The following is a 12779-nucleotide window of genomic DNA, read 5'->3' as shown; positions in this document are numbered from 1 at the left end:
CAAGGGGTGCCCCATTGTTCTCTATCTCACAGGATCCCTGAAGTCAATGTCTTTGCTCTCAAATCACTGAGCAAAGTGACTTAGAAATGACAACTCCAAGAACGAGTGATGTTTGCTTATAAGCATGAATGCATTCCTACGACATGTATAATATTGAAACTAGTATGAATATGATGCTATGATAAAGATTAGTAATCCTATCCTAACAAGATATACTAGTCTAGCATGGATATGCATATTAAAAATGCTTCTAAATGTTTAATGTGTTTTAACAAAGATAGGCTAGATGCTTAGCAAAATGACTGTAAGTTAGATGCATGAAAGATTTCTATATCTCAAAATGAGAGAATGAGAGCTCTATTTATAGGAAAAATAAGACAATGGATGGTCAAGATTGGATAATCTTAACAAGGGCCAGGATTGAAAGTTAATCAATCCATGTTCACAATTTTCACCAATGAAATGGTGACAATTGTCAACAAGAGGTTGTTTGAGAGGAGATGAAAGAAGCATTAAATGCTTGAGAAGACATGAGGTTACCTTAGGAGGTAAGGGTTAAGGTTAGACTAGGGGATAACCAATGGATACAACCTTTACCCAAGAGGTAAACTCTTGTGCAAGGGTTAAAGGGATAACCAAGGTTAAAACCATGAATGCTTGATGAGACTTTTGGGTTAGATGAGGGTCGAGTTAAAGAGAAAGTCTCAAACCATGCAAGAAGGTTGAGTTAACCATTAATGGTTAGGAAGACTTTGAGAGTTAACTTGTTGAAGACATAAAGCCTTTAATGGTTTTCAAAGACTTTTAAGGTTTTGAGAAGTGATTTCTCTTTGCTTAGGAATGTGACAATAATTAGGAGATGAATTAGGCTAAATTGGAAGTGATTAGAAGAATCTAGAAGGGGTTTAGGAGGCAAGTGGGAGAGTAAAAATGCAAGTGGGAGGATTTTTAAATAAATTTAAATTTATTTAAATGCAAAAGAGATTTTAATTAAATGTAGATTTAATTAAAATGGGAAAGGGGATAAATTGATATTTTTAGTTAAATGTGAATTTAATTAAAATGGCTAGAGGGGGAGTATTTAATTTAATTAAATGGCTTAAATAGAAGAAGAGTATATTAATTAAATCTTAATTTAATTAATAGACGATTAGAATATTATGTATATTAATTAAATTTTAATTTGGAAGAATTAAGAATAATTAAATGAATAAAATTCACTTAATTCATTGTGCAACTTTTAGGTGTCTACAGTAGTGTGTAGTGGCCCATGGATTATCTTTGATTAGAAGATGGATGGTTTTCTATAACATTTGTTGGTATCATGGATGAGCTCTTGGATATGGTTTCATCTACAATGCGAGTTCATTGACATCTTAGGTTTCATTGATATGGGATGGTTATCACAATGCCTAGAGAGCTTGGTTACACGGTTGAGTGGTAGCTTTGGTAGTGGCATGGATTCACCATTTGATGATGGATGGTTATCTTCATGTGATTGGAGATGGGACATCTTGGTTTGCCATGGAGGAACCTTGAGTCTTTGATGAGGTGTCAATTTATGATATATTCTTTGGAGCATATAATCTCCTTAGAAGAGATGTCATGTTTGTGTTTGCGCTTCTCTACTTGAAACTTTGACAATGATCTTGTGTAACTTTGGTTTTGAATATTAATCATTTAATTGGAGCTTCATGAATTATCATGGAGACTAGAGAGACTTGGGTGAAGCTAATATATCTCATGTATCTGAGATCATGTACATAAATACTGAATTCATTTGCTTACTCTTTGATGAAGATTTTAACAAAAATACTGAGGAGCCTACCCTTATTTATGGATGTGAATCCAAGATAATTGTCATTTATCATAAGCTTCTATTTCTTGGCGTTGTATGTGCAAGATGACTATTCAATAAAGATCCTTTATTATTGTTAGAACATTTTGGCATTTGAGTGTCATATATCTTCAACAGTCTGACCCAAAACTGATCAAACTTTATTCTGAATCTAAAAATAAGTCATGAACTTTTGCCGTACAGATTCTTATTTTGCCGTTGTAAAGGTTGTCTTAATCTTCCAACAAAATACTAAATTGGTAACTGCAACAACAGTAAAAATAAGTCATGACCTTCCACTGTACAAATTCTTTTTATAACATTGTAAATTCTTTTTATAACATTGTAATGGTTGTTTTAAATCTGCATCCAAAAAGACCAAATCGGTAACTCACAACTACACATTGCAAACAAGGTGATTTGACAGTTATAATAACAAGGATAGCAAAAGCTTGGCGAGTCCTTTTAATGCAGACAAATTATGCCATTCTAATCGTTGTCTTAAATCGTCGTACTAAAGAACGAATTGGTAACTCGCAGCTGCACATTTCAAGTAAGGTGGTTTGATGGTTATAATAACATGTATGACAATAGCATGGAGTCCTTAGTGTAGATGAACCTTTATTTTGTACTGATGCAATAATTGTCTAAAATCCTTCAACTGGTATTGGGTTAGAAGGATCTTATTCATGCCTCCTTTTCATCTTTTCATCAAAGTTTTTCCTTCTTTTCTTGCTGTTGGTGAAGCCAAACAAGGGGAACAAACACACTTGGAGAGTGCAGCACACCAAAAAATTGTACGCTGTGTATGGTAAGGATTAGTCGCTCCTGGATGAAGAGAATCAATTCATCTAACCATATAGGTGCAATGCTTGACTTCATGGGTGAGGTCTCTGGTTCAAGCCAAACAAGGGGAACAAACACACTTGGAGAGTGCAGTACACCAAAAATTTGTACGCTGTGTATGGTAAGGATTAGTCGCTACTGACTGAAGAGAATTGATTCTCATCGACTTCATGGGTGAGGTCTCTGGTTCAAGCCAAACAAGGGGAACAAACACACTTGGAGAGTGCATTACACCAAAAATTTGTACAGTGTGTATGGTAAGGATTAGTTGCTCCTGAATGAAGAGAATTGATTCTCATCTAACCATAGGTGCAATGCTTGACTTCATGGGTGAGGTCTCTGGTTCAAGCCCAGTATAAGAACCACCCATTATGAACTATGTAGTAGGACAGTTTTAAGAATGAACTCAAAAATTCACAGGTCACAACAATATGACGAGAGATGAGGTGGTTCACTGGTTACCCAAAGACAGAGATACTGGTTCTTGGGGAAAAAGGCTGGGTCCGGGTCCTGGTCCGTGCCCGGTCCTGGTCCGAGCCTGGTTCTCCTTGGGTCCCACAGAGAACCTGGCCACCTGGGCAGGACCCGGGTGGAACCCAGGGAGAACCCAGGCGGACCCGGGAGAACCAAGGCTCGTGGGTTCCCAAAAACGGGGCCCACCGGTCATAAAAGTAAAAAAAAAACAATTAAAAAACAACTATGTATCATTGTATAGGAAAGTTACATTGTATGTTTGAACATATATATATATATATGTATATGTATATGTATGGACGTACCCGTACCCATTTTTTTTTTTTTTTTTTCCGAATCCTCCGTACCCGAATCGGTAACTTAGCCCAAAGATAATGTTATCCCTACACCAAGACATTTCTGGGGTATAAACATCGATATTTTAGTTCTGCTGCCAAGATAAATATAGCTATTCTGTAGACGTTAGATAAGACTAGATAGGGAAGTTGTGAATGGTGCCCACAAGGATGTTATAAAAAGGGCAAAAGGATTACCCAAAGATAATGTTATCCTACACCAAGGCATTTCTGGGGTATAAACAACGATATTTTAGTTCTGTTGCGAAGATAAATAAGCTATTCAGTAGATGTTAGATAGGACTAGATAGGAAAGTTCGTGAATGGTGCCCACAAGGATGTTGATGATATGTCAACTGCTTATTCCAATTCACCAGTCTCAATGGCTAGTTTACAAATTTCTCTTTATATATGCATATAAAGCAACAAAACAAGCAATGGCTAGGAGCATAAGGTCAATGGTGAAACATTATCACTCCAAAATGAAAGAAGCCCATCTCAATTTTAATTTTATTTATAAATATTAAAATATATGCAAAATGGCCTCTACTTTACAGGTTATGGAGTTCTTTTGACATTAGTAACCAAAAATTTTGAAAATTCCCTCCTAGATATGGACTGTGTCCAAGAATTCGGAGTGTGCAATATTTTATCATTGGGTGAAAGTATTACTGGGATTAGCTATGAAATATGATCTGGGCATGAGTGGACTATATCTGAAATCTTGAGGGAAAGACTTGAGATCCAACGTTATAAATGCTGATGCAGATATATATTACAATGGTGGTTAATTATATACACTGAAAAATATCAATTTGCAAAGGGAATAACTAAGAAGTTAGATAAATATAATACCTTGGATTACTTCCACAGATCCGTTGTCAGAGACCCAATGTTATAAATGCAGATGTGAAGGTAAAGTGCATAGAGTACAGTACGCCTGTATTACATTAGTAGTTAAGTGTTTCCATTGAAGAATAATAAGATATCAATTTGCAGAAATAAAGTGCATAGTGTACAGTACGCCTGTATTACATTAGTAGTTAAGTGTTTCCATTGAAGAATAATAAGATATCAATTTGCAGAAATAAAGTGCATAGTGTACACCTGTATTACTTCATGCATCTGTTACAAACGGGTAAAGTGCATAGTGTACACCTGTATTACTTCATGCATCTGTTAAAGCGGGTAAAGTGCATAATGGAACAACCTCCACTAAGAATTTGTGTAGTCTCAGATGACGAGACAAGTAAGACATAATAAGAACAAAAGAAATCTACAAGTAAGCACAAAAGTAAAAATAAAAAAACAAAATATATCAACGTGGAATAAACATCCAGTTAGGGGAGAACACTGCAAAGCAAACAACAGAAAACAAATCAACCTGATATAGGCTTAGAAGCCTCTGGAACAAAAACAGATATATAGGAAATAGATCTCAATTTATAGAGGCCAATGCCAGGTTTTACATTTTACTAATTAATAACAAACATGATAGCATTTTATACAGTGGAAAATTCTGCCAGCTAGTCTCAAGAAAAAGAAGTTACAATATATTCTTCTTCCTTCAAGATGAGGTATTGAACCTACTAAACAAAGAATAGAAAAGAATAATACCAGGACAATGAATAAATAAAATCTATACTATTTTTGTACAATAGACATCTCAGACATTCATTGTTTTGTCATGCTTAGGAGAACCAGGAGGTGAAGGACCTGGAGGCGTAACACCAGGAGGAGCAGCTGGCACACCAAATACTTGTGGTTGTGTGCGAATGTCTTGGCGACCCCTTGCTTTACCTAGGAAGTAGCAGCACACACACATGATAATAACTAGAATGATGAATGGTATGGAAATGACCAAAGTAAATGCCATCGAGTCGAAATAGCTGTGTAATCAATAAAACTATGTTGTTTAGGATTGTTCACTCGTCTCTTCTCAAAATTGTAATAATGTATTTTAGTGTTTGAAATTTCAGAATTCCTCAAACAACCCAAAGGGATCAATATGTATCTCCTGTCACTACTGAAAGTGAATCAATGCCCTGTATTTTTTTCAGAAATCTGGGCTTACTTTGGCAAATCCGGAATGGCAACTTATCTGCAAGGAACAACAAGCACGTATCATCAACAATCATATGATATTTCATTTCTCCAATCAGCCTATAACATCTCCAAAAGAAAACCTACAACTAGAATTTTAGTTTTGTGGGATTTGATCCATGTGCATTTCATCATCTAAAGATGAACTTTATGAATGACATCACACCAATGAGATTTTTCCTCATGCTGATAAAAATTTCAATAACAGGCACCATCATCATTGTATCATCAGCAAACATACAGTATTTACAATTTACTTTCTTGTTTATCAGATCTCTCAAAGAAAACCCAACAATATTATAACTAGAATTTTGATTATGTGGGAGTTGATCTGCGTGAATTTTAGACATCTCAAGATGTAGGTAATAATTACAAGCAAGGGAATCCACTTAACACGTAAGCACCTCTAAGCATTTGTTAATAAGAGGAGGAATAAGTGTAAGCCACTATACTGAGCTTTTTACTTTCTCGCCTCTTTCCCCATTTGTAATGCTTTTTGGAGGATGTAATGGCTTGTAAGTTACTTTATGTCACAATTATTACAAATGTAAGATAAATCAATCATTCCTTATCTCAAAATTATTTCTAATGTGAGAGTAACTCAAGTACAACATATTCATATAATCAAGTTCTAATATTAAAAATTCTTAACTGTAAAATTCCCTTTCAAGAAGACTTAATGTTTCACAAGAGGACCCAAAACAAATGCTGACAAGAAAGCTATTGCATATCCTCGCATTAGGCAATGCAACCATGAGGAGAAGCACGTAATTTTTTGGCAGGTGACGCTGATAAAATTTTGAAACAATTTGGCAGAAATATGGTCACATGTAAGATAGAAGTTCTTAGGAACTCTGCATCCACTACTAACATGATAAAAGATCCTGACGAAAAATTACCATAAAAACGACCATCTGGAAAAAATATTACTGTGAGAATTTTCTAAAAATCGACACTCAGAGTTTTAGGTTAAATACTTTGTTTATGGACTGCCTCCTTACAATAACCTGTCTGCCCTAACAATTCCATCTCATCTGTCTAAAATAAAAGATTGTATACTAGTTTAAAGACAAATTTCTAAGACAATATGACATCAATGTAAGTGTCTTTATCCTCCATCTCTATGACCCACCCAGACATTAATCCAGCCATAATGATATAAAAACTCAATAGGATTACACCTATGCATAGCCTAACCTCCAAGAGGGCTTTCGCTACACAATATACTCATAACCTGCCCTAATATGACTAGCCAACAAACAAATGATGCTGTAATATTTTAGATCAGAAAAGGACTAAAATAGGCATAGAGAATAAAGAAATAACTTAAAAACTTCAATATATTTCGGAATTAATTTGAAATACAGAGCTAAATTTAGCAAAGGGTGTAAATCCCATTTAAAAAAGATAAGATGTTACATAGGTAGAGACAGAAATCTCTGTAACTTGGAATTTAATGACTGTGAAGTTGAAGATGAAACATGCGAACACAACGATGAAATCCATTCTCAAATCTTTGTGCAAAGCTAAAGATCAAATGCGTAACTTGTAATTTAACGAAAGGGAAGATGCAAATGATATCTGTGTTGTGAGATTCTTGACTGGCGTAGGTATCCATGAAGCCCATTTTCACGGTTTATAGTTATAACATGGGCCACGCTCAGATGTACCCCATAATCCTTACAACATAATGATGAAATTGTCATGTGAGGTCTATGAGTGGTGTAAGGTCACTCTCAATTGTACCCCATAAACCTTACACCACCGTCTTCACCTGTTTATATATATGCTAGTAATAGAATGTATCTCATATGTTGATTGTCATGCTCTCTACACAGTTTTTCAGTAACCTAGGTTTCAAACACGCAATGGACTACGGAAACTCAAATTCTTTAAACCGCACTCAATACGTTCAAGAAATGCAACTCCTCTAAAATCTTTGCGGTCTGCAAAAAAAACCTACCCATAACTACCCCCTCCCAGAAACTCTGCAACCTCTTTTCTTTAAACTGAAGATATCCAATTCAAAAACCTTAACTAATTGCATATCTCTCATAATCAGCTTAAACTCATTGCATATCTCTCATAATCAGCTTAATTAAAAATCCAGACAACTTTTCATGCAAGCCCAGAATCACAAATCTGACTCAAGCAAACACACACACACACTCCAACATACCAAAGAATAAAAGTTTTGCTTGCAGAACCCTAATTGAAATCCAGTTCATACTCCAACATACCAAAGAATAAAAGTTTTGCTTGCAGAACCCTAATTGAAATCCAGTTCATACTCCAACATACCAAAGAATAAAAGTTTTGCTTGCAGAACTCTAATTGAAATCCAATTCATACTCCTAGTAAGCTTTGTCCACAAGTTTTACAGTTGAATTCAGAACAAAAAACTGTAACTACATAAAACCAAAACAGGGCATTCAACGTACCTCAAAATCGAATGCTGCTACAATAGAATTACAGAAATGGAATGGATTTGATGTATTTAACATGGTTCCATTGTAAGAACATCTAGAAACTTGGATTGTTTAACGGGTCTTAAAATGAGGGACAGAACCGTTGGGCATCCAAAGCAACAGATTAATTTTTTTTTTACGAGTACACAGGACGCTAATGATATGCCAACTCATTATGGTCCCACGTGCAGATAGCGGTTAGATTGGTAAAAGAGGTTAAATAATCACTGTCACTATTTGTAACTAGGCTATTATGGTAGGACTAATATAGCAATCAATCTAGTTAATAATTACTATTAAATTAATTAACTAGGAAGAGGGTCATGAGTACCTATTAATAATTGTTAATTGTTATGGTGTATTTGTCATGACGTTGGACATTTAGCATTTATAATTCAATTAAATATAAAAAAAATTATAGTAGTTAGAAAAATATATTAGTAAAAATTTAATTCAAGACTAAGTATATGTATATCTTCACAATCATAATGTGATTCTCACTTTCTTAAAAGTTATTGAAAATTAAAAAAGGTTGGTTTTAAATAAATTATAGGAAATTGGTTTTAGACATTTAGGTGACTATTTAATGGTTATTATAAGTTATATAAATATACATCTCATTTATATGGACCTTCCATGTGCATATTAATTTGTATTTAGGAAGAGATCTCATGAAGTGGCTAACAAAATTAAATATGTGGAGTAGAGATTTTCACCAAATAAAAAAAATTATGCTATAAGATAATTTAGAATCTTGTAGAAGAAAATAGGAGCCCTTAATTTTTAGATGTTAGGATTAAGCGGAGGTGGATGGGTGCCTTTGAGGTGGGGTTGAAAGTTTCACCCACCCGCTTCCTAAAATTTTGCTACCATATGTCATTCAATTATAATTTTTTGAATTGCCATCATTATAATTGTAGATTTAGAATTTCTTATTGCTAAAAAATAATGATTAGACCTCCATCTCCTTGAACTTTTGAACCTTAAAGTTTTAACTTCACCTTTTATTGCAAAATTCATGAACCACTTTCTTATGAAGCTCCTTAAAATTTCAGCAATACATTTTGAGATATTTTAGGAAGCACCCCTCCATTCTACCACTACCTTATTGTGACTTCCACTTGACATCTCCCATTTGATTAAGGCACCTTCATAAACATTTAGTGCTCAAACACTCTATAAAATACTAAAAACTACATGTATTTACATTTTTAGGATTTATACTTGATATATTTATAGTTTCTATTTTTTTTTTTTTTTATGAGAGAGGGAGAGAGAGATTTTGTACATAAGTTTTTGTCAAGAGTAGCTTTCCTTTTTCATTAAAAAAGTAGAACCAAATAGAAGCGTCACACATGAGGAGAAAGATTTTACATTTTGATTCACCTAATTATTATTTTGTATGATAAACAAGTCCCTCCTATAGTTCTTGGATCCTTTCATATTGTTGTGGAGAGAGAGAAGTAGTGTGTTGTGCCATGACTTTTTTAACTCCTCTCAATTGCATTTTATTAGATTGTGAGCAAACAAATCATAGCATCTACATAGTTCTTTATTGTTATTCATTGCAATTCAATGGAATACACATCAGTATCTGCCATTGCCACTATAAACATTGAAATCATGTATATGCTAATTTTCATCATATAATATCATGTTAACATTTAATGTATTTACCACCCCTTAATCCACTAAATGAATTGATATTACCCTAAGTCTATTACTTTATCACTAATTAGACAATTCCACTAGTTTATCTAATTGAAGATAACGAAATGTATGTAGTGAAAAGGACTCTCAAAGGAACTACATGTTTTCTCTTTTGCAAGGTAAATATTTCCTTCATTATAGTTTAGTGAACTTGATGTGAACACACTTCTTTATTATTGTGGTTCATCACCTTTTGCTAAACCTAACGTTGTACTTTTTCTATCTATTATTTTGAAAGCATTCTTTATTATTGTCACAATCATTCACCATAGTAGAAAAAGGTCATATTACATATTTTCTCTTTAAAAAAATATTTTTTGGCAAAATAAAGGTCAAATGACTTTCTTCCCCCTGACATGTGAGTACATCCTTGGATTTTGAATCTTTTTAGATCCTTTCATTATATGGAATATGTTCATGTAGATAGCGTTGCATATATAATAGATTTCATGTATATTTTTTTATTTATCTATTAGTTATTCATTTATCCATTAGGTTGCATACATTAGTGGATTTCCAACTTGCAATCCCTCTAATAGCTACGAGAGAAATATTGAGTCTTCAACTTATTGTCCTTGTTAGATCCTCACATTGGCTATCATGCAAGCTAGCAAGAAATTAAGTATTAAAGTTAAGATTGAAGATTCTAGCTACAAGATGCACATAGCAAACATAACTTGTTAATTGTAGTTATATTTTTCATAACATTCGAATAGTTTGTATATTACACTAAAATATTGTTCTATGAAATGAAAGTAATATTGTGGGAGTAATTTATCTATAGTTGACTAATTAGGAAATGAAATTTCTAATAAGGAGTTCAAACTCACTATCTAGTGACCTTGTTTAATAGCAATAAAATTCCAATAAACCTATTCTACATTTGGTACTCTTTGGGTGATGTAGGGGTGTATGGTGTTGTTTCAATGTATTTTTGTTATACTTATGTAAAGTAGGGGACTCCCATAAATATAGGTATACGTAGTCACATCAAGAAACTATAATTATCACGTCATTTTGTATTTGTCATAACTATTATAGAGCTACTACCAAGTGTCAATACATTGTTATCCATTGGCAAGGGTCATGGATACAAAATAACAATGGTATAATTGATAGAAAAGAAGTGAAATTGGCTGATTTATTTATTTTTTTGTCCTTACAATAATAGTTTTCTTTCATTAAAACTATTAGGAGTGCAAGCTCAACAAAAAGTAATAATTTAAATATGAAGTTAAACTTTGACCCAACTATGTGGCTATGACCTCTTTAACAAGCTAGCTAGGGATGTGGCTATGACCCAAGTAAACTTTTAGATGTAATGTTAACCAAAAAGATATGGAAAATACTTTATTTTATAAGGTTTATTGATTAAAAAGGGCATCTTACTAGGGAGTGTGAGCTATAGTTCATGCATTTTGACAATGAATAACTTGTTAAATCTCTATGTTTAACATCAATTCATTAGTTTGAAGTTTTTACCTATTCGAAATACCTAAACAAGGATACCTAGCTATTGTACACCCTCTAATCTTATTCTTGCTCCAATTTACGTATCCTTTCAAATCTATCAAAGACAATGCATTTAATGAAGCCATTGGTCTTGATCGTATTTTGCACACCATATTTGACCTCTAACCTACATATTTTGGATGTACACAAGGATGGATGTCATGCCCTACTTAATGCACAACCATTCCTTAGTAAATTAGTACACCGTTCCTCATAAATAAGGATTCTCTCCTAGTCATGGGAAGGGAGAATGGATCCATTAATTCCCTTTGTTCATATTTGATGGATATATGGGAAAAATACCATGACCTTGCTTACATTTTTACTCTATTTTGCATTCTATATTCTTTAATTTTATATTATTATTTTCTTTCCTTCACTTTTATTTTATTTCTTAAATTACGTCTAAAGTATTAATGCTTATTTGGATAGGTAAAAGTATTTTTTTGTTGATATGTATATTATCTTTTTGTGTGTATATTTTGTAGTAGAGTAAGAGAAAGGTGTACATCACCAAAACATAGTTATTGACATATGATCAATAGGGCAAAATAAGTCATCATCCTATCAATGATAAATCTTATAGAATGTTTAGGGGAAGCTAGAAGGTTTAATTGACCATCATTCTACAATGAGGGACTAGTAAAGGGTTAAGATGCAACTTGGCAAGCTTGTGGGAATCTATTAGAAGGAGTAAAAGGTTGTTGAAGTCTTATGGGGTTGCAATGAATGTTTTATGAGTTTTTCTTTTTTTTCATATCTATGAGATTGGAAGCCGTGTATATTGTTGATGTGATCTATGCGCAGCAAATTTAGAAGTTCATGAATGTGGATCTTTATTGAGTTGGTTATGTTTTAATAACTTGGAGGTTATGTTTGATAATATGTGTGGATCCTCTTGTTTGGTGGCTTTTTTCCTTTATCTTGTGGCCATGTGTAGTGAGAAGGTGTTCATATTGAATGGGTATTGACATCTTGGTCACATGGAGAAACACTGACTATTTGGACAATTTTTTGGAGTTCTTATGTTGGGTTTATGGTTTTAGCTAATGGTTACATGGAAGCACTGGAAGATAACCCATTGATCTCTTTTGTGAAATTGTGGAATTGATATGTTTCATATTTTTTAAGCTCTTGAACAACTTGGTTTTCCTATTGGGTTTGCAATTTCTCTTGTTTTTAGTTGTTGGTTTGTAGATTTATGCTTATTTGATTGTTTATATGACATGTATGATGTGAATATCTAGATGTTTAAGTGGATTTTAGATTTAAAGAGATGGTTTTGCAAGTTTTATACATTAACCAAAATCTATAGTGGGTAGATTTCTGATACAGGGTATTGTGGATGAAGATAGTTACAAGTTTTGAAGGGCTACTTGAAGGGGTCTTATTGATCTATGGAACTACTCATATTTGAGTTTGTTTAGAAAATTAGGTCTAACATTGATTGTGATGTTTGAGTTTTGGATATCCACATTATGTTTCATTATCTTT

At 33.4% G+C, this 12779-nt stretch overlaps 1 protein-coding gene across 1 annotated transcript; it reads right to left on the bottom strand.

Moving 5' to 3' along the window:
• Positions 1–4915: 4915 nt before the first annotated feature.
• Positions 4916–5593, bottom strand: LOC131051399 (uncharacterized). Its single transcript, XM_057985912.1, has one exon. The coding sequence runs from the start codon at positions 5366–5368 to the stop codon at positions 5159–5161; it is 210 nt and encodes a 69-aa protein (XP_057841895.1). The 5' UTR covers positions 5369–5593; the 3' UTR covers positions 4916–5158.
• Positions 5594–12779: the final 7186 nt, after the last annotated feature.

The sequence above is a fragment of the Cryptomeria japonica genome, chromosome 11, assembly GCF_030272615.1.
Source record: "Cryptomeria japonica chromosome 11, Sugi_1.0, whole genome shotgun sequence".
In the NCBI taxonomy this organism is placed as follows: Eukaryota; Viridiplantae; Streptophyta; class Pinopsida; order Cupressales; family Cupressaceae; genus Cryptomeria; species Cryptomeria japonica.
This window is presented reverse-complemented; position numbering and strand designations above follow the sequence as displayed.